The sequence below is a fragment of the Numenius arquata genome, chromosome 10 (assembly GCF_964106895.1).
Source record: "Numenius arquata chromosome 10, bNumArq3.hap1.1, whole genome shotgun sequence".
Classification (NCBI taxonomy): Eukaryota; Metazoa; Chordata; class Aves; order Charadriiformes; family Scolopacidae; genus Numenius; species Numenius arquata.
Window position 1 is genome coordinate 35,359,602 of NC_133585.1, and position 23,568 is coordinate 35,383,169.

The 23,568-nt window shown below is 40.7% G+C and overlaps 1 protein-coding gene across 1 annotated transcript in view; it reads right to left on the bottom strand.

Annotated features, from left to right (window-relative positions):
* FAT4 (FAT atypical cadherin 4) overlaps window positions 1–23,568 on the bottom strand; it is a 145,579-nt gene that overhangs the window by 26,428 nt on the left and 95,583 nt on the right. Inside the window, exons 7-9 of the mRNA XM_074154985.1 lie at window positions 13,352–13,532; window positions 8,751–9,001; window positions 1,636–5,985 (exon numbers count right to left, since the gene is read on the bottom strand). Coding sequence (XP_074011086.1) covers window positions 1,636–5,985; window positions 8,751–9,001; window positions 13,352–13,532 — 4,782 coding nt within the window. The remainder of the gene's footprint in view (window positions 1–1,635; window positions 5,986–8,750; window positions 9,002–13,351; window positions 13,533–23,568) is intronic.

A 23,568-nucleotide genomic window follows, 5' to 3' on the forward strand; every position in this document is an offset into this window, starting at 1 on the left:
AAATATATTGAATATTAATTGTGATTTTATCTAATAAGCTCTGCTGTTATTCAACTCTGAGATATTTTGGTTTTTAATTACATACTTCGGTGCCATTTGTTTCTGTCTTGTTCAATTAATCTCCAGACACTTAAATAATTCTTGATGCTGCAATGGCCAACCGATTTAAAAAGATCTGACTCCTAAATAGAAATGTCTGCCTCAGTGGTAGTCTATTTTAAAGTTATTTGTGTTGACAAGGAGTTTAAGAAAGCTCATATCAGATGCCACATTTAATTCATGGTGTGAAAGAAATCCAACACTTCAAACTATAAGTCTCTCATCACATTTTCTTAGTTAAAACCTCCTTCTTTTTTCGAGCTTGTCACATGTAAAGCTTTATTTTTAGCTAACATAAGGGTTGAACATTAAGATATGAGCTTTAATACTAGAAAAAAAAATAGTTGGATGTTTCTTTAATGTTTCAAATTATAGGCTAGAGGCATATACGACAGTATGGTGCTAGAGTTAATGAAGTGTTTTGCTTCGTTGCAACAGCAAACATATGCCCATGTAATCTCTGGTGCTAATGACCTAAAGAGTTACAGGGGATAGGTGCCCTAGAATTATTTTGCCATGCTCTTGGCAAAATAATTTGATGTACTAATACAACATGAAATAAAATCCTGGATCAGTAACTTAATTAGAAATGCTTGTTAATTAACAATAATCGCTGCTGACCTGAGGCTCAGCAGTACATTCGTGAGGTTCACATGAAAGATCACATCGGCGTCCTTTATGTCAATAGACCTTTCACACCGAATACGTATCCACTGCTGTAGCTCTGCTTTAAATGAAGGAGCTAAACCTCTATTTTGAAAATGATTAACCTTCTCCTTTGCAATAAAGTATATGACGTCTTCTGGACTAATCTAGTTTAAGATAAAAAACAAAATCCCTTGATCACTCCACTGATTAGAAATGAGTTTTGGTGGAAATGTTCAGACCTTCCTTAAATATCATACTCACGACAAAAGCAACCACCAGCCTGCTTTTCTAGGCATAAAATGCTGCTATGTTTCAATGTGTAATAAATATTAAAGGAAAAAATACTCTGAAGAGGTAGGAAAGCTGCAGACATTTCTGTTGTTAATGAAAAAAATAAATCACAAAGGGACAAAATACAGAACAGACATGCTTGGTTGCTTTGTCTGAATTCTGTTTTTTCCCATATCCTTCATCTGTTTTCTCTCTTGTATGACTGTAAGCAATTTGGGGCAGAGGCCGATTTTCTTGCTTGGCACACTCCTAGCAGACCTGAAATGCTACCACAATATCCATAACAATAACAAGAACCGAAAAATCATACGTAAGCATTGGAAATGGTTTCTACATATTTAATAAATTAAAATAGCTCTTGTAAAAATCCTTCTGTTCTAATGCAAATCAGATAAGTGAGATTTGCCCAAGGACCGAGCTAAAATAAAATAATACTGTAGGCACCTGGTCTTCTGAGTTTTCATAACTACAAATGCTTCACTTTGCATGACCTCTTCACCTACTGGGGATATTCAGACGGCCCTGTGCTAAAAAGGCACATTTCCGCCCTCTTTCCGTCTCTTCTGGACTATAAAATAGAGAGAAGGAAAAGCATACCTGTATACCCAGTTTTACAAACGCAGTTGAAGCTTCCTGGGAAGTTCTGGCAGGCAGCACCATTTTTGCACGGGTTGGAAAGGCACTCGTTGACGTCCCTCTCGCAGGCCATGCCAGTGAAGCCCTCCGGGCAACTGCACGAGAAGCCCCCCACCAAGTTGTGGCAAGTCCCGTCGTTGTGGCAGGGGGACGGGAGGCATTCGTCGATGTCCGTCTCGCAGAGATTCCCATCGTACCCCGGCATGCACCTGCACACGAAGGGCCGGAGGGGCTCATTGGCCACGATGATGACGGGGATGCTCTCGTGGCTCTTCAGAGCCGGGCTCACCGCCAACCTCCTCAGGCAGCTTCCTCCGTTTTGGCAGGGGTTCTGCAGGCACCAGTCATGATCCACAGCCTCGATCCGCACCCCGCTCTGGCGGAAGAGGACATCTTTGATGCTCTCGAAGAAGGTGGCCACGCCGCTGGGATTCACGTACTGGTTGTTGCCACGTTTGACAGCGGCCATCAGGAAGGTGTGGTTGCTCTCCTCATACAGTCCATAGAGCTGGACAGCAGTGCCCAGCCCCGTCAGCTGGGAGCTGGTGATGCGCAAGAAGTGGAGATAATGATTCGTCAGGAAATCCCGCACGCTGTGGGCGCTCAGGCGGAGGAGAATGCTGTTGTCAATGGTGGCATTGCTGAAGCCTGCGAAGAAAATCCGGACACTGCTGGTGACGGCACCGTGCAACCCGTCATTGCTGAGGATGGCCAGGTCAAACGTTCCATCTGTGGACCTTGCCTGCGAGTACAGCTCGCAGGTGCCCCCAGGAATGCTGAAGAGGCTGGTGACTCCTGAGGTGAGCGAGCACTGGAAGCTGTCTAGCACGTCTGGATCCTGTGGCTTGACATTGCCCAGAATTCCACCTGGGAAGAGGTTGCCATAATAGTGAACAAAGATTTCTACTGTTCTGGGCTGAGATGGGTTGTCGTTTTGGTCTATTACCTTGATGTGCACAGTTCCTGTGGAAGACATCTGAGGAACACCAGAGTCTCTTGTAATCACTGACAGGTAGAAATCACTGATTTGCTCCCTGTCGATCTCTCTCGTCGTTGTCAGCACTCCAGCGGTGCTAAGGCTGAAGTAGCTGGTTGCAGGGCCAGTGCTGAGCAAATAATACGTAAAGGGACCTTGGTTTGGAGGTAGATCAGGATCTGATGATTGAAGCGTCATCACAAGAGTTCCTGCACGGTTATTCTCCATGACTTCTCCTTGGCTGGTGGACAAGGTAGGGCCATTGTCATTGATATCTTCCAAAGTCACCAATAAAGAGGCACTTCCTGTAGCAGATGGCGTTCCTGAATCGATGGCCAGCACAGACAGGTTGTACACAGGCAACGTTTCTCGATCCAGCTCTGCAGTGACTGTCACCTGTCCTGTCTGCGGGTTGATGGAAAAGGCACTGTTGTTATTGCCAGACCCAATGAAATAGGAAAACCTGCTCCAGCTAGGGACAGAATCTGAATCAAAGGCACTCACAAATGTGACATGGGTGCCTGGAGGAACACCCTCGCTGATTTGTATATTGTAGGTTCCTAAGGTAAAAACAGGAGGATCGTTGGCATCCAGTATCGTGATATTAACGGTTACTTCATCTATATCTGCACCACGAATGCTCCCAAAATTTTTTGCGAGCACTTTCAAAGAGATTCGTTCTTCTTTTTCTCTGTCAAGAGGTCCTGAAACATAGATTTGGCCACTTTTCTCATCTATCTGGAAGCCTTTCTTTCTGCTATTGCCAAAGATGAGGTAGTGGACTTCTCCATCAGTTCCCATATCACGATCACTTGCAAAAACTTCACCTACAACAGTACCTTTGGACGCTGCCTCAGAAACCTCAAAATAATAAAGCTTGGACACAAAACGGGGCACATATTCATTTGTTCCTTCTAACTGGATGTTAACGCTAGCAAAGCTGCACCTCTCTTCATCTGGAACATTAAAAGCTTTTACTGTTAAATGGTAACTTTGCTTTGTTTCATAATCTAAAAATCCCTGGGTGGTGATTGTTCCTGTATTGGGGTCAATGACAAAGAGGTCGCTATCTGAGGACTGAATAGCATATGCAATCACAGCGTTAGGTCCAGAGTCAGCATCAGTGGCATTTAAACGAATAACAGTTGTCCCACTGGGGGCATTTTCTAACACGTTGGGAAAGTAGTCCTCAGGGCTGAATGCTGGAGAATTATCATTCACATCAATAACATTAACAGTGACACTGCAGTAGCCTGTTCTGGATACCCATCCTCCATCTGTGGCAGTAACAACTAGCTCATGCTTTTGGCATAATTCAAAATCAAGTGGTTTTGCTAGTGTCAGTGTACCCATAGTTGTATTAATAGCAAAGATGCCAGCCTCATTTCCAGAGGAAATATTGTATCTGATTAATCCGTTCATAGCGGCATCTCTGTCTCGGGCTGAAACTGTCCTGACCACTGCTCCAACAGAGTGACTCTCCGGGATAGTAACGCTCATACGGCTTTGAGAAAATTCAGGTGTATGGTAATTTTCCTCTGTCACGACTACTTCAACAGCTACCTCGGATGAGAGTGGAGGATTACCTTTATCCTTTGCTTTCACTTTGAACAGAAAGTTTTTGTTCAAATCAGCCATTAGTGAAGATGACACAGAAATCCAGCCTGTACTCCTGTCCAGTCTGAATTTATTAGTTTTGGTTTCATCAGAGATAAAGTATTCCACCTCAGAATTCAAGCCAAAGTCTTTGTCATCCACTGCAGTAACTTTAATTAAGTTTGTACCAACCCTCACGTTCTTAGTAACAGGAGTAAAATATTTATGAGCGAGGAACAGCGGTGCGTTGTCGTTGCTGTCTACTACGTTAATGGTGACAGTTGTCTCGCTCATTAATGGAGGAGTGCCTCGGTCTGAAGAAGTAACGATGAAGCTGTGCCTATTAATGTTGACATTGCTTGAACCGCTGGAGTTTTGGTACCTTAAGTACTGCTTGTTGAAAATTTCCCCCGTGGTTGCATTAATGCGGAAAAACTCGGACTGGGATTTTATGAAGTAGAAGACTTGGCCGTTCGACCCTTCATCGGGATCGGTGGCTGAAACCTGGGTGACCTTCAACCCAATCCCAGGAAGCTCAGGACACTCCAAATAATAGGAGGGCTTTGTAAATCGTGGGGCATTGTCATTGACATCTGTGACAAATATGGTGACATCTGTGCTCACCGTCCACCCAGAGTCATGCGCAGAGACCCTGATTCTGTACCGGTCCGTGTCCTCCCTGTTTAGTGGTCTGCTGATGGTGATGTCCCCGGTGCTGGGATTTATGGTAAATGGGAGACTCGTGTCCCTTATGGAGTACCTGCTGACCGCGTTCACCCCAATGTCTTCATCTGACGTTGTGACACGGGTTACCGTAAAACCCAGAGGTGCGTTTTCAGGCACAGAAGCACTGAATATCTGGGAAAACCTTGGAGCATTGTCATTTTCATCTAAAATATTAATGATAACTTTGACAGTGGTGCTCTGGAGCGGGGTGCCTTTATCTGAAGCTTTTATGGTTAGTGTGTATCGAGACAACTTCTCTCTGTCCAAGGGCCGGACGCTTCTGATCTCACCAGTGGCTCGATTGATACTGAAACTATTTTCTGTATTGCCCTCAATTATTTCATAATTTAGCTGTCCGTTTAGACCACTGTCTCTGTCAACAGCAGCCACTGTCAGTATCTTCCTTGGGGACAGGTTCTCCATTATTTCTGCAATGAAGGGATCTTGCTCAAACTCCGGTACGTTGTCATTGACGTCTACCACCGTCACTTCCAGTTTCTTATATGAGGAAAAGGGAGGAAAGCCCGTGTCTCTGGCCTCGATCCAAACCACGTATTTCTGTATGGCTTCGAAATCCAAAGCCCGCCCAACAGAAAGCTGTCCTGTCGCCTGGTCGACCAGGAAGGTGTTGCCCAAGTTACCACTGGCGATGTAGTAAGACAAGGAGCCTCCCCTGGCTGAAGACCCGGAGACAGTGGTGACAAGCGTACCGACTGCTTGGTTTTCGGGAAACGTGAAGGTCTCCTGATCCGCCTGAACGCGGGGGAATTCTGCTCTGTTCACAAACCTCACGGTGACGGTTGTAGAGTCTGTCTTGGGGTACCGGCCGCCATCCCTCACATGAACAGAAATGGTGACTTCGGATTCTCCCGCCAGCGGGTTTGCAGCCAGGATCGCCCCCCTCGCTGGATCGATGTGGAATTTCTCAGAGTTTTTCCCCATGAGAGAATAATGGAGCTCGGCGTTGGAGCCAGCATCTGCATCGGTGACAGTCACAGCAAACACGAATGAGCCTGAAATGGAGAACAAAGTTAGGGCATCTTCAGATGCACTGACTGCAGGAAACACGATGCCACCTTTTACTTGGAAGCACTCGAGAGGGTCCCTTGTCCCGGTATTCATCCTGGAGCAGTATTCTCTTAACTGCTCTGAAAATGAACTGCTTTTTTTCACAAGATGGTAAGTTTGACACAGGGTAGGTGAGATTGTGAACCTGCAATACATGCACGTGGCCAAAAAATGTGGGTTTGAATGGATGTCAGTGGCTGTACAAACATCTGCACTGGAAAATGGACCTGCAACTTTTTGGAAATCTAGTGTCCTATTTCGACAATATTCACATTATGAAAGCCATACATCTAATAAGAACAAATGTTGGTTGTTTTTTTTTTTTTTCTTTTTAATTACTCATAGTTTATTTATCCATGTAAAAAAAACCCTGGAATTCGATGGCTATTGAGGCTACCTAAATGAACAGGCAGCACCCATGGACATTTACCCTACGCACCCACCTTCCCTTGCAGCCCCTTTTCTTCCTATTCCTCAGACGCAGCTCCCTTGTCCCCAGTCGCCTCTTGCCTCTGATTTTGTAGGAGTATTCTGGGGATGGTAACTAATGGGACTGCATTTGTAAAAACATGCTGGTCCTCTGAGATAGGGGTAAAATCACATAGAAATACAAAACTATTGCATACTAGTCTGGTAACATGAATACATTGTTTCAGGTCTTTCGAATTTATGCTTCACAATGAACTTGACTATATGGGCACCATTTGCATTAACCTCTATATTTGCTTATCTGCAAGGAGAACCCAGGGTGTCCTTTTGCACTGGAATTTACAGATCTAATGCATGACATGTCTTTCAAATTTGACACTGTCCAAACAATTTGCAGAACACTCTCTTGATGTTTTACTGGTAATGAAATATAGAAACTACCCACTCCTGTATAAAAATCATGTTGTATTCAACCTCCGAAGGCAAAATCATTTACAGGCAGGAATAGCTTTGACAATGTCCCCTTAAAACTACACTTCATGTCACTATTTGTCATGTGCAATGATGTATACTCCAGGGGGAGGACTATTTAGACAAGAACAGTATTCAAACCCTTGTGAGAAATGGGACAGAAAAAAAAAAAAAGATTTTTGCTTCAGTTAAGCAAATTACATTATTTTTTATTATTATTATTATTACTTGTTCCCCCTTTTAAACTTGATTTAAAAATAATAAGAAAATTAAGCTATTTATTTCCAAATGTACACTAGCTATTCTGTGATTGGAATAAAAGCAAAAGTCTTAATCAAGTTATGAGGGTTTGTTCTTTTTTTTTTTAAAAAGCTATTTCAGACTGTACATTGGACTGCAATAAAGTTGTTTGTTTTTTTAATGGATGCCATGCCTACTAGTAACATCGTTGTCAACAGCCTTTCAAAATACTGTGAAAAGATATTAACATTTCCTTTTAAATAAAAGTGAACTGAAGAAGTTGCAAATAAAAAAATGCATGCATCCCTAGGTTTTTGAGAAGTTAAAAACAGAGTAAATATAGCTTAGGCTTTCTGTATGTTTCTAGTTATAAGGGGCAACATATAGAAAGCATCCAAAAAGATACTGCCAGAAAACATCAGTTTAACCTATATGTACTCACAAACGCATTTAAAGAAACACCCCAAAAAGAACCACACAAAGGCACTGTGCCCTCGTCAAATTACACAAAGATTCACCAATGCAATAATAAAATAATTTCATAATGTTGTTCTGGAAACGGGAAAGAAATGTAAACAAATTCATTCTTCCATAAAAAGGAGAAGTATTTGCAATTGTTTCAAATTTAGAGAGAAAACCCAAGACACGGAAATAAGCCCTTTTTTTGTTCTTCTAAAGGAAAAATTGTTTTGTAAACCATTTGTCTTGGAATCCTCTCTGTAAGCATCACACATCCATGTACACGTATGCATGGGAAAACACACAGCATTGCTGACTTCCACCAGCCAAGAATTCTGACTGCAGTTTGGTGAATCCATGGTAATACAGTGATCATATAAAATTCTTTTACTGTTTTGAGATAGTAGAGGTGCTGGTATTAGCCCTTTTCAAGTCGCAGAAAAAAAATATCAGAATAGCAGAATCTTTCAGTAAATTCTCTCTGTCTTTATGCAAATACACATATTCTCCTTTCTTTCTTTTTGCAATACCGATTCTGCAAATCGAAAATATGGATATTTTGGACTTATCAATTTCTAATGTGTTTACTTATCAGGCTTGTTTAAACAAACTGAAGCAGAAATTAATTCCTAAATTGAATGAAGTCACTTTAATTTGGGTGTAGGCTCCAAAAAAGGAAGGTTGCTGCTTGGCTTTACTTTTATCTTATTTTACTTCACCACTTGGCTCAAGGAAAGGCAACATAATTAACATCTGATATAGATACAGCCTTTTTGGATGATGTCAACAAAATCCTATTTAAGAATTGCTCAGGGTGGAAAAAGAACGTCTACATGCAGGAGGAGACTTTCCGAGGAAAAAAAGAGGCCATTGCCTTCCTAACCCTAGCAAAATAATTTAATCACTTGTTTGAGTGGGTGCTCGTTTACACTATGTCTTCTACACATAACTGCAGGAAAATAATTTAATTTGGATGGAAAGAACAAACTAAGAAAATTGCTAAATTGCGGGTGATACAATGAGCCTTGCCATTTTTCATTCCCATGCAACACAAAGGCAATTTGATAAGATATTTATGCAATCTGAAGTATCCCAAGCACTGCTAGGTTACCTGAAGTGGTAGGTGATGGGACGTGGGTGACATAGGGATGGTGTTGAAATTTGGGTGGGTTGTCATTCACATCGGCGACGGCGACAAGCACGCTGGTGGAACTGGAGAGAGCCCTGGGGAAGCCCCCATCACTCGCCACCACCACCAAAGTGTAGTTCTCCCTCACCTCTCGATCAAGGAGAGCACTGGTGATGATCTGTCCTGTTGATGGGTTGATTGTGAATTGCGAATTGCCACCGGTAAGCCTATAGCTGTTTGAAAGAAAAAAAAAAAAACGAAGGAAGAAAAATTTGATTAGTATTTCATAAGGCAGCCTGCTCCTTAAGATAATAACAATTTTCTATACTCTTTAGACGACGATGCTGATGGGTATCAACACATGGATCTTCTTCTGACTGTCCATGTATCTTCACTTTTTTCTCTTCCCTTCTCTCTTGTGAGACCTGTAAATGACATTTCTGGGGATTTCCAAGCGTAGTTGCTTAACACATAGATTTCTAATAAATGAGGAGCAAACTGAGTCTTTTTACATTCGGAGGTACAGTCGGACATACTCTAAAAAGTGCCTTCTGGAGGCATCCTCTAGTACTGATTTCCCTGGACTAATGCATTAAGTGATATTCCAAAAGTTTGGCATACCTCTTAATTGAATCTGCAGGATATCATTAGAAAAAATACTATTTTCTGAAATAAAAAGACTACAATTCTACAAAATAATATGAGGATTTATCATTCATATTGTTTACTGATACTGAGCTAAGTTTTGACATTCAAGATTTCACTGCTAATTCATAGGAATTCATAGCAAATTAGTAACCAGAGAGCTACATTAATAGACACTAATTGGGACCCGATTTTGACCCTTGATTGGTGTGTATGTATGTGCACACATCTGTATGTGTGTCTAAAAATGTGATTTGATAAGAACTGACCGTGTGCTTACTGCATGGCATCGTACAGGCTACCTCTGGCTTACTACCACAGTGACTCTGTCCTTTCTCTTTGAATGCTTACCCAGCTCGTGTTCCTACAGAACAGATCTTAAAAGATACGGGGAGCACTGGGCTGTATTTTTAAAGGTAATTGGCTAATATTACATTTTTTATTCATTCAGATAATGCGTTTTCTACAAAACAAAGGAAACAAAAACTGGCTAAAATGAACGAGGGCATATTCAATTTTACAGCCCTGACAAAAAACAACACATCTGTGATTAGCATTGCTTCCTGGTACAGCACAGTAGCAGTTTTTTTGAAGTCTATGGTGCTGTAAGATTCAGAAGAAAATGGCTTTTATGAAAGACAGTAATATTCCTGTCTTCACGTTTTTAAAATCAGAACAGGTTATGACAGAAATAATAACAGAGGCCAGAAGCTTTACCTAGAGGACTGATAGTCAGCCTGTGTAATAAGCTGTGGCAGCTTCTCCTGTTCAGTCATTAATCTCTACAGAATGCCAGGAGCATACTTTAATTGCTTAATTATGATATAATATGATGGCCATATGTAATTATTCTCCAGCCATAGCAATGTGCATCCAGGGTGGAACAAATGTGCGTAAAGCCTAAAGCACCATTTAAATCTCCCTAAATACCACCAGGACGGGCAAATTTCATCTGTGATTTGCAAGGTTTTAACCCTGTGTGAGGTGTCACAGAAGACAGGGATTTCTGTATTTGCACATATATAGAACGTCCCAAGTTTTAGCATTGGAAAGATGCTATGAAAACCTTTTTTTTTAAAAAAACAAAAAAAAAAGAGAATAAAGATAAATTTCATTTGCCATAGGATGTTCTGAGTTATATCTGTGTACAACTGCATGCTAACCAACTGGACACCATAAGTGTGTCTCAGCATATTTACAAAAAAATTCCAAACCCAAGACAAAAAAACAACCCCAAACCCTGAAACTTTAATGCTGACAACTAGCATAAAACAAATTTGAATGAAGCACTTAAAAACTGGCCTTTTGACTAGTCTGTGCTGACCTGTTTTATATGTACTATCTTTAACAAAACTGCTCATGTGTGCATTGACATTAACAACCTCATCAGCCTTCTTTAATGACTTCACCGGTTAAAGAAAGAGAAAAAAAGAGAAAAGAGTTGACGTGTATGGATACGTAACAGTTTTGCAGAAGATTATCTACTTCTTGCATGACACAGCCCATTTTTTTGAGTTTACATGAAAATTTTAGCAGAGGATTTTACATACCACCTTTGGAAACCCAAGATTTGATTTTGAAACAGGCTCCAATAAGACTGAAAAAGAGTTCTGAGTGCTCAGCACATCTGACAAGAAGACCTCACGTGTTCTGGTCCCTCTGGCTTTTGCCAGTTTTGTTATACCAGTCATATTTTAAGATTTGCATGACTCTAAATGCTGAATCTGGGCAAATTCTGGCCAAGAAAAACAAAGTATATTCCTGAGTCTAAAAAGTGTAAAAGAAAACCTGAAAACAATTTTTAAATGGCTACTTACAAAGGAAAAAATATTTTTCTCAACTATTCTACTACGAGGTACTGAGTGAATGACAGAGACTAATGGCAGAGATATTAAAGCAATTCAGCCACACTAAAGAAATCCGAGAGCACCCTGATAATTTCTGATTATGGGACGCAATCATTACAATCATTCATGCTTTGTATGGAATTCTTTTTTCTAAAGGAGCTTGCCAGAAATAGTTTCTTAGAGTGAGAGTGAATAGAATTAAAAGCTTCATTGTTTCACAATTTAATAAATGGTAATTTTGGATGCTTTTCAAATATTTAAAGATGCCAAAACATAAAGTTTCTATTTTTGGCTTGTAGCTAGTTGGAAAGAAAATATTACAGTATTATATATACACTTGCTTTGCTGTACAATATATCTATTTTATTTTAGTTCCTTTTTAAAAAAAAAAAACACAAAAGACAACCACAGTGATACTCTTACACACTTTGAAGAATGAACTAGGTGAACTAAAAAAAGTAAATAAAGAAGCTACTTTTATATCCCTGTTTTGTAAGTTTGGAAACAGAGAGATACAGGTGTTTGCAGTCACAACAGTTAAATGTGATGAGATTACCTATGTGTCCTTCCAATTAATGACTAATACGAATCTGCTTTCTACTTCATTAGCAATAAATCCATCCTGAAGATTATCCACTGAGGTTGTCACTGCCACTTAGCACCTTCATTACTCTTGTCTGTGAAACTGGGCATGGCCAGCGTTCAGCCCAGCGCCTGGTTAAGTTGCATCAACTAAGCTCTACAAACCATTTGGCATTTAATGCAAAAATGCCAAATTCTAACTTTTTACTGGTTTTCTGAATGGGATAAATTTTACACCTTGCCTCGTGTCATTTTCATGCTAAACTGAAGACATTAACTGACCATAAATTGACCCAAGGAACACATTGGCTTTCAGTGAAAATTGGTTACTTCATGAAAAGACGTGAATGTGGTGGCAAGGTAGGCCATGGTTTCTGGTGACTGTTCAGTGGTTCTTGGTCTCTCCCATAACATGTGTATTGGCAGGTTAGGTGATATTGTACCTGCTCGTCTAGTTTAGTATAAATGCTTCCAAGTCTGCATAAGCAGTCATCTAAACTACACTGAAGCTTGAAAAGCCATTTAAGGTCCAAAATAAGATACTGAAGCTTTCCCGAAACACATGTATGTTACCACAAAAGTAACACTACCCACCAGTTTGGACATTTTTATGCAAAAAAGTGATACTGATTTCTAGAATTGCCTAGCTTAAAGATTAAGATTTACAGAGCTGCAAAATACATTCTGTACTTTTTTTAGGGCGAGTGGTTTCATATGAACATAAATGAAAAAAACAATAAAAAATATTATTTAACTCTGCCCCAAAGTCAGCTTTTGTAGCAAATTTGTTAATGATGTTTGAAAAGTACATCTTCCTCTTCCCCACCAAGCTCTTCCTGAAAGCTTCTTCGGTTAATATTTAAGAAGTCTGTCAGCCTCCAAGAACATTAGTTTCTAGCTTCTTCAGGTATACATTTTAAAAGATTTGTATCGTATCTATTACCTATATCCTTCATTACAAAGCCTTAATTCTAAAAGCTATGCTAAATAGAAGACAAAATCCTTTCCAGAAGCTACACAAGCTGATGGCAATCAGTAATGATGATCATTCACAGCTTATATCATATTTCTTTATGCAGAGAATGTATATATAAAGACTACAAGCTTAAGTACTTAATCCATTTAGGATAGTATTTGGAGTTTCAGGGTTTCTTTTTATTTTTTTCAAGGTTTTTTACTTTTTTCAACTCATCTACCTCTACAGTTATTGAGAAATATAAATCTAGCCTATTGACGATTATATTCAGGTGCAAGTTAAACTCATTTGCTTTTCACTTAGTAAAAAAGTAAAATAACTCTGTGACTCTATTTGTCCTTAACATAATTCTAAAAGCCTATAAACAACCAAAAAAAGCCAGATTTGCTGAGATAATTTAGTTACACATATACAGCTGTCCTTTTGTGTCTTACAGCTTTATGGCTTGCTGGTGTTGGATGCTCTGGAAAAAAAAATCTTCAGGCAAGGTATGAGGCAGTATTATTATTATACAGCAACAGTGAATGACCTACCTAATAACAGCGTTTGTAGAAATGTCAGCATCTGAGGAGTTTACAAGCAAAATATCTGTCCCTGTAGGTGCATCCTCCGGAACCGTGGCAGAATACATGTTAAAGGCGAATGTGGGGACATTGTCATTGACATCATCCACAGTGACAGCAATGGTTCCAGTGCCAGTGAGGGCAGGAGACCCTGTGGGAAAGCGGGATACAAAATGCTAGAGGTTACAAATACCACCATGCTAATCTGAGGTCTGCCATCCCCGATTTAAAGCCTGGTCCCTTGAGCATGTCACAGCTCACAGAGGAAGAAAGCCACTTCAACATACAGGACAGGGTCACATTTCTTTCAAAGGCATCTCGACATAAAGTACAAGTTGTGAAAGAAAAAAAAAAAAGTTGTTATTTTTCTTGCTCCATCTAATTCCAGAAATATTTTGTAATACAAGGTCAGCGGAAAAAGATGGTCTTGGAACCGCTCAGAAGCCTTCCTGTAACAATTAGGACCAATTTGAACATGTGGTTGACTTTCGTATTTCTCTAAGAGAAGATGTTCAGAAGTGGCACACTGACAGCCGTGAAAACTCCAGCCCTCAATTTATTTATCTGCAGAACAAATAGAGTGGAAACAGTGGCAAACCCCAGCTTTCCGCATGGCTTTTCCACTGCCGGTCACACCCCTGACCTGGGGAGACCTTCTCTGAGCGGGTGAGAAGGTTGCACAGTCTCCAGTCCTGTTCAGACTCAATTTCTCCATAGAAGCAACCATCTATAGCAGCAAATAATGCTCGCTTGGATGAGATACTGGCTTACGGGAAATCGGACTGAACTTATTTAACCTACGGCTTTCACCCTCCTCGTTATTCTAATACTTAACTCTGATGAGCAGAAACAAGTGAGAAATAGCATGTTTATTCATGTGCAATCTCTCAGTATTTATTCTCTTAAGCTTTTTCTTTGTCAAATAATAAAAATAAAAAAAAAGACAGACAAAGAAGAGTTTTACAAGTTCATGTTAGTTTTGCCAGTCTATTACACTTATTTTCAGCCAAGAATCAGCAAGACATCTTCTGCTAACCAAATTCTTCACTGAGGGTCCCTGAAGAGAATGGGATCACTCCTCTCTTTGATTACATAGCAAAAAGGAGAAGGGAAGGGTAATAGTGGAGCACAGAACACATGAGTTACGGCCCCTTTTACTCAAAAGACAGATGATGACCGTGCCTGTTTTACCCAAGAATGCGTCGCATTCAATCTCAAACAGAGACAACAATTGACCATTTGCTGGACTGGGAAAAAAGGAATGATAATGAAATGCTTTGGGCCAGAGATTGGTTCGAGTCCTTGCCACAAGGCAACTGTATTACATGGAGCTGTCATTTGATGAAACCCAGGCAGCCCCTGTGTGACTCCCCCCTAGTCCTTCCACCCCAGCAGATGATTGGGTCGCTGCTACTCGAGGTTATTGCTGGACCTTAACCTTAGGGCTGGGAAGGAGTTAGGCTCTGCTCTTGGGTCCCACGTGGTCCTGGCAAGGGCTCCACGCATTGAGGTCTTGTAGAAAAGAAGAAATAATGACCCATTTTCCCACATGTTAACCCTTGCAGGCTGAAGCATCACCATGCTGCACCGTGGGAAGAAGCTGGGAGCAGCATCTGCAGCACAGGAAGGAGGTTTTTCACCACAAAAATACTTCAGAGTACCTTGACTTAATGCACAAACAGACTGAACGAAAGAGCTTCCAATTGCAAGGCTCTGTAAATCTTGCAAGGCTGACTCTGAAGACGGCGGATCGGACGGGACGGATCACGATGACGAGGAAAGAACGTGCAAGTCAACGAGTACAGGTTTCACGCCACGGCCGCGCACAATGGAGGCCTTTCTCTGCTCTAGTCTGAGGTAATTCATTCTGCCAATTAATATACTTTCAGCCAGGAAGGTTACATTAAGGCAGTAAGTCTGACTCATTTTTTACCCTCTTCCCCCTGACCCCCCCCATTTTGTCATTTAGCCAAACACGTATAGATAGAAAAGACTGCAAAAGCCTTCTTGATTGCTGAAATATTGCCTGTGGAGTGTTTATTATTCCTACATTAAATGACACAGAGTCCTCAGCGGTGTTTGCTGCATGTGTCATCGAGCTCTGGCCTTCCAAACACATTTAATTGACATTCATCTCGCAGCTAATGAAATGAAAAGTTGAAAGTTGTTAAGTTTCACAGGTGATTAAACAATTTATACATAATTCAGAAATTAATCTTGAGTAAGTCACATTCAAAGAGCATCAGTAACGCAACTCAGTCTGGAAAAGAAATCTAACTCACAGCTAAAACCTGAAACTCATTGTTTTAAATGTATTTGCTAAGACAAAGAGCTGACGTTGGAAAATTCACGCTGTCAAGTTTATCTGCAAAAATGAGCGGCAGTGGCAGTGCCCTTAAAGGTAACGTGGTGATGGGACTAACTCCAGTGCAGCTCTGCAGGCTGGACCTGTCCCGGCTGAGAGCACCGAGCTCTATCTATGCTCATAGGGCCGGCGGAGAATGGGAAGAAGGTGTTCACGTCTGCTGGTAAAGTACTGCGTGGACATATGCTAACAGCAAAAATGCTACAAGCCCTCCTTTCTCCTGCATGGCTATTAAATCTTTGGTCACACCTGAGGCCCCATCCCTGGAGGTGTTCAAGGCCAGGCTGGATGGGGCTTTGAGCAACCTGGTCTACTGGGAGGTGTCTCTGCTGATGGCAGGGGGGTTGGAACTAGGTGACACTTAAGGTCCCTTCCAACCCAAACCATTCTATGATTCTATGATAATGGAACTGGTCAAAAGGGATGCCAGAGGTCATAGCCCATAGCGCTGTGGATATTCTCCTGCTCAGGATTACATCAATAGCCGAATCTTTTGACTTAGCCATTTGACTCCAACCAGCCCACTTTCCCCTCTGAGCAATCTGAATTTGCAGGGTACCAAATGAAGGCTCCAAGGGTCAAATCCCAGCCTCAGCCCCATAGATATTCTGTGCCATTATTCTCTGATTCCACTTCCCCACTGGATGCATCTACAAGGCACTGTACAGCGCTGTATAGACATATTTATGTTAGCCTCAGAGAAGTGAATATACCAGCCAAGGTTGAGCACTATGCTAATAAAATTAGCTAGGGTAATGTAAGTAACCCAGCTCTCATTCAGCACCAGCTTGTGGTTGCATTGTGCTCGCAGAAACTTCCCAGAAGTCCAATATTAATTCAGCTCTTTGCAACATCCAAAGTCACTGCTCCTCAGTTCAAAACCCAAAATCTTTCTCATTTTACTTAGATGGAAAAACTCATGCATCTGCATTGGTTTCCTGTCTATGTAGTTATCCAAATATGGCTTTTTCCCTAAGTAAAACATCACGTCCACAAATTTACTCCTTTATGCTATTACACTGAAAGATAAAGTTGCAATTTCAGAGAGTCCTCAAAGCTTTTATTCACTTGAAATTAAATGACTAGCTCACATTTCTGCAGTTACTGAGAAATATAAGAAGAGGAAATTACAAATGAAGTAATTTTCTATGGAAAAGAAATAGCTCAGGGCCAAATTCTACCGTCCTCAGTGAACTTTCAGTGAAAGTTGTGCTTGCATATGGACCACAGAATTTGGCCCCTGTTAATAAGTAGGTTTCATAAAATGTACATGTCATATTTGTGGTGAAAGAAGTAGTTTTCATGGTCAGGCTGAGTTCCCAGATTTCTTAGTTTTGCTTCGATAGCAAATCTTCCCCAAGTCAGTTATTCTTATTACGCTAGAGCTTCATCTCTTTTTTCTTCAGACTGCACTTAATATTTTGCATAAGTAAGTGTAGTAAATTTTGTGTAAATTCTGCAATATTAGCCAAACACTCAAGATGCCCCCCAAACTGATTTTTTTTAACCAGACATGTCACAACCTATATAAAATTGCTATATACAGCCACACAAGGCTCTGCATACTCCTACAAACTGCCCTGAGGGGTAGATACACAAAGACACATACACTTTTCCCTTAGTGAACTTCCACTAAAATTTTATTTTTCATAATAGTTTGAACTATTTTTCAGCAGAAGCAGCAACTATTTCTTTGTCAGCCACCTCTTATTTACAGCATTTCTCTAGTGCTATACTAGGGTGTTTTTTTCAAATCCCAAAATACCAAGTCACACAGAAGCCTAGGATATCCATGTTGAATAAAACTTTTCTGGAAAGATGGAGGAATGAAAGACCCATCAAATGATTAATAACCGGAGAACATAAAGTTAACTGTGTGAACTAAATGGGAGACATCGAATTGACTTTTCAGTGAACATCAAATCTTTAAAGTTTCAAAGATGATGACATTAATATATTATTAACATTATTTTGAATTTCCCATCTCTGTGTGCTGGGGTCTGTTTCTATGAACCAAAGAGTTTATTTTCTAGGTGACAGCTGTACATATACATTAAGCAGACAGTCCTACAAATGTCCACATGTCATTGTTGAAATAAAGATTAACCTGGGATAGTGTCAAAATAGTATTGCTGAGTTCAGGAAGAAAATTGCTTCCCACGGATGTTCTTCCAAAAACTTAAGCTTTTTGCTTACATCTGCAAGTAAACATGTGTCTGGGGACGAAGAGAAGGAGCAGACCTTGGGAGCCTGCTCCTTGGAGGCCCGCGGTGGAGGATGAGTTACAGAGGGAGGTTACAAGAGGCCACCTCTGGCTTGGCCAGCGCTGGGCTGTGGTTCTCCTCTCCACGTGGAACATTTGGGGAGGTGATGTGAAGAAATGGCTGTGGGGCAGGCAGGCGGTAGCACAGAGGCAGGACCTCTCTTCTCCCAGCAGGGCGGGACTGGCAGAGACCTACAAGATGATCTTCCACCCCATTCACCAATGCTTATTTGCAGCTAATTGCCACAAAAATATGATGATATTGGAAATACGTCAGTTTAGAAGTTGTTTAGAAGTTTAGTCTCAACTTTTTCCTCCCCCTATCCAGGAGAAGGGGGAAGAAAAACATTGGCTACATACACCAATGCAAGCAGAAGAAAGGAAACTAAATGCAGGAAGGTGACAGTGGGGAGAAATACCATCTCATCTGACAACTTCTACTTCTCAAATACAGGACAACCAGTAAAGAGAGAGGACAATATGCTTTTCTGGGTGAACTCATCATAAGTCACTCATTCCCCTAATTTGTGCCAATGCTTATGAGCCATGAAGTCATCCACAAGGAATGTACCTAAAGACTACTTTTACTTTCACCTTGGCCTACTCATGCACCCTTAGAAGAAGGGAACGCTGCCTGCCACCCAGGTCCTGGGGAACGGGGAAGGTAAGCTGTCTCAGCTCCCTGTAATCCCCAAACACATGGCACCGTCTGCTCCAGTGTGCATTCAGTTCTCCACACCATCGCTGGACACACCAGGATGAGTGAGGAACGACCAGAGTACTTGGTGGACTGGAGCAGTAAAAGCAAACAATCGAAGGAAACTTGCAGAGCCATTTACATTCTTCAAGAAAACTCAGGAAAAGATGATGCTATTGGAAATTATCTTGGCTGTGTGATACTGTATGGCTCACAGTAAAAATTAGAAATAGGAGAATGTGTTCAGCACATTATCCACATATTGTTTGAAGCTTTAATGGCTTCTGGGTCCTGTCTGTGCCATGGTTAGCACCAGATAGTAAAACCATCATTCCTTGCAGAAACCAGGAACTCAAAGGTTTTGCCAGCATTAAAATATCAAAATTAAGTGCTAGAAAACTAACAATAAACTTAAGCAAAAAACCTACAGATACATTTCACTAAAATGAAAGAAAGGGATTAAAATTAAATAAAATGAATCTAAATGACTAATCAAAACTCATATTGCAGGCAGTTTACCATGTTTTGTGGTAAATTAAACACATCATTATCCTGAAAATTGGAAAGCGATTTAACAGAAATGGAATTTTTGCCTCACTGAAATGTGTTGCTTTGCAACAAAGCGGATTTCACTTCCCCAGTCAAACACTCAATGAATGAGTCCCAGGACTAGCAGTTGTATGTGTTATTACAGAGCATTAACTTTTCACTCAAGTAAACAAGGTCTTTCTCACAATAAAGGGGCCAATCTTTCTAAATGCATTTAAATGCAGACAGGGTGTGCTGAGGCTCACACAACTGGTGAGTTTTAAAATAAATATGGAGCTAGAGTAAGTTAAAATGCAACTAGCTTGCATTACGCTTTGGCTTTCTAGAGCACATGAAGCTTAATTTGAAACATGGATGACCTTAAATTAACTTATTTACCGGGAACACAAAAGAAAGTGCGTATGTGAAATGAGAAAAATAAGTAGTTCTTTTTACAAGATTGCACCACAAATATTTGTCCTGGCTGGATATGTTGATTGTGTTTTATTTTCCTCTTACTCAATTTTTCACTACAGGCTTCTATACTAAGTCTTAAAAAACTGGTGAAGCTAGTATACTGTGAGACAAAAGGTGAAATAAGCAGTTAATAAAAATAATTAAAAGCTTAGAAGCTAGCCCTACTCTCATTCAGTTCAGCAGGTGACTGGTGAATGAGACCATGCAGAAACCCAAAACTTCTGAGTGTGTCAAATCAGAGTTTTTCTCAGTAGTAGAAGTTGTTCCCAAAGCTGGTTTAACAGAACTTATACTTCAAAAAGCAAAGGAACTGTTGGGATAGATCTGCACTTGTGCAAGGACTATCTGACAAGAAAAAAAAGATTTTTCCGTACTGCATCAGACATCAGAAACCTCAATATCCTCCTTCATCTACCAGCTTAAAGAAGCTGGGAGCAGACAGACCTAAATTCGGGAAAATAAGTCATGAAAAGTAAAAAAATAAAATAAAATAAAAAACAAAACGCATCACTGGACCAGAATCAAACCTTGTTCAGGCAACGCTATGTCCATCCACGCTTAGGCTGATGCATGTGCACAAACACTCATACTCACATTTTTTGACAGTGCAAAAGAAATCCTTGCCCCAAGTAGTGATGCAAGATGGGATCTCTCATCTGGTTTTACCCACATGATTTTTAAATTTGGATGGTTTCCTATCAAAATTCCTGACTGACTGCATCCTATGAATTCACTAAGCTTTGCAGTTTCACAACAGGGGCAACATTACATTGCAATGTATTTCAGATGCTGTCGAAAGGATGGGACTCACACACACATACAGAGACAGTTTTAAGCTCTCTGGTGTATATACACATTTCCCTATATCCCCTGCTCTCTTCCTCTGATCTGCTCATCAGAACAAGTTACCTGCAGTTGTTTATCCAGAAGGAAAAAACAAACTGTGGCACCATTACAGAGCTGGACCTGCTGGAACACAGATACGGACCAAGAACAAACCACATGCAAAAAAGCAAAAGTATAGTATATATTTAGCACAACTTCAAGCTGTTCCATAGAATCATAGAATCGTCTAGGTTGGAAGGGACCTTTGAGTCCAACCATCAACCTAACACTGCCAAAACCACCACTAAACCATGTCCCTCAGGACCATGTCTACCCGTCTTTTAAATACCTCCAGGGATAGCGATTCCACCACTTCCCTGGGCAGCCTGTTCCAATGCTTGATAACCTTTTCGGTGAAGAAATTTTTCCTAATATCCAATCTAAACCTCCCCTGGTGCAACTTGAGGCCATTTCCTCTTGTCCTATCGCCTGTTACTTGGGAGAAGAGACTGACCCCCACCTCGCTACAACCACATAACAATCTTTTTTCACACACACAGACACATTTATCATAAACTTATCACTTACACAGCTGAAAGATGGTAGATAATATAATCCTCCAATTTAGCGTCTTTCCCCATTGCTGCTTTTCAGCAATTTCAAAACGTATGAAGGAAATGCTGAAAGAGTCCCGCTCCGCCGCCCACGGCGTAAGCTGGATAGGGGGTTGCTGACATCGGCAGACCCCAGTATGTGACCTGAGACTGTCAGATTCCGTTCTCCTTCCACAAAAGGCATAAACAATAATCCCATGTGCCATAAACCCCTTGACACACACTTGCAATCCATTAACATTGAAGGTATACGTCATCGGAGGTGGTGCTCAGAAGACACAGGTATCGCAGGTTTCTTAGCCACAATTGCGCTGAATCTCAAAACAAGAAATTGCCTTCTTCAAAAAATATGTTTCAGAAAATAAATCTTTTTTTCAGAGCTGAATATAAAGCTCATAAAAAACCTGACAAATGACGGATTGTAAGGGCACACTGACAACAAAAATGATCAGAGGGCTGGAGCACCTCTCCTATGAGGACAGGCTGAGAGAGCTGGGGTTGTTCAGCCTGGAGAAGAGAAGGCTCTGAGGAGACCTTAGAGCAGCCTTTCAATACTTAAAGAGGAGCGACGGGAAAGATGGGGACAGACTTTTTAGTAGGGCCTGTTATGACAGGACAAGGGGTAATGGTTTTAAACTAAAGGAGGGTATACCCAGACTAGATCTAAGGAAGAAATTTTGCACAATGAGGGTGATGAAACACTGGCACAGTTTGCCCAGAGAGGTGGTAGGTGCCCCATCCCTGAAAACATTCAAGGTCAGGCTGGATGGGGCCCTGAGCAACCTGATCTAGTTGCAGATGTCCCTGCTCGTGGCAGGGGCGTTGGACTAGATGACCTTTAAGGGTCCCTTCCAACCTAACCTATTCTATGATCTCCCTGTGCCCGCACTGCTGGTGGTTCTGGGAGGTGGGCATGGCCATGCGTACCACCAAGGTCTCTGGTGACAGAAGTAAGATTTAAAGAAAGTAGAACTGCAACTTAAAAGAAAGGCAGAGACATTTAAAACAATATTTTCTTAAACCCACCAAATTACTTCTCCTTGTTATAAGTTATTGCTGTAAACACAAAAAACAGAGAAGTTGGCTCCTGCAGGGACTGCTGACTAAGGCAATTTTTGACTGCTTGTTACTCCTGAGTATCCCACAGCGAAATTCCTGTAATGCATGATTTTGAATTATGCTTTAAAAACACCCTGTATAAATAGTGAAGATTAACCAGCAGGATAAGTGTTCAGCCCATTTGTGCATGTTTTACTTGCTTTATGCTTGCAATTAAGGCTTCCTGAAATTGTAGCTTTGTATTTGAAGAATGAGCTAGCAGACTTCCAATCTATAAGGTGTAATATTTAATTTAAGAAATGGTTTAAGATCACCAAGGCTGGAAAAAATCTTAGTATTTCTCAAAGGTTGAGAAAGTGCACAACACAATGACTACTGTAGTTATCTTGTTCTTCTGCAAAATAGATTATGTTCAGTGAATTCATTAGCACTTTTGAAGTATAAATTTCATACGAAAGTGATGTCAGCAGAAGGACAATAATTTTAAATTAATTTTCATTTAAAACCTCCAAACTAATCATAGCAAGATGGACGAATTAAGAGATAACAGAGGAAGTGTAACAGTCTCAAAATTTACAAACTGACAATTCTTTCTTCCTTGAAATTTCTGATCATCTACTAAATCCTACATAATGAGCATTCTATTCTAGCTTGTTTTCCATTTTAAATAAATTTCAAAGAGATATCTCCATGCCCCCCCCCACCTCAAACTAGCACCAAGAAATTAAGAAATAGTAAAGAAAAAAAAGGCAAAAAAAAGAAAAAAGCCAGGACAACAGTGAAGACAGCTTAAAGATATGACAGTCACGTTTTTATTCACTTGGATCAATACTGCACAATGCTTTTATGTACCATGGCAAAATTCAATGAAAACTGAATTGCTCTGGCATATTTCATATGTTCAATTCTCACTTTTTCATCACCCTCTTTCTATATGTTCACAATAAACTGTTTACTTGTTTACTGGTAACAGTGATTACTGACTGTCCCATACACATTCTGGGGTACTACTGCAGCAGTGGTAGGGCTGAGAGAAGAAGTAGATCTTAATACCATGCGTATGAGATGAAGACTGAGGATCAGGACAAAAACTGGCTCATTTAATGAACTTCACACTAATTTAAGCAGGCCCCCATCACAGTAATTTAGGTCACTGCATCCCATTCATATTTGCTACGTATTACCGTAAGCGCCCATGAGTTGTTTGTGAATATGGGGTGGCATTCAAAAAATTAGCACAAGATATAATCACAACTTGAGAAAACAATGGTATTGCAACCAAAGCAAGAAGGGACTTTTTCCCAAATGCGTGACGGAAATCTCCATCCCAATGTGGATAGAAATAAAGGACAAAAAATA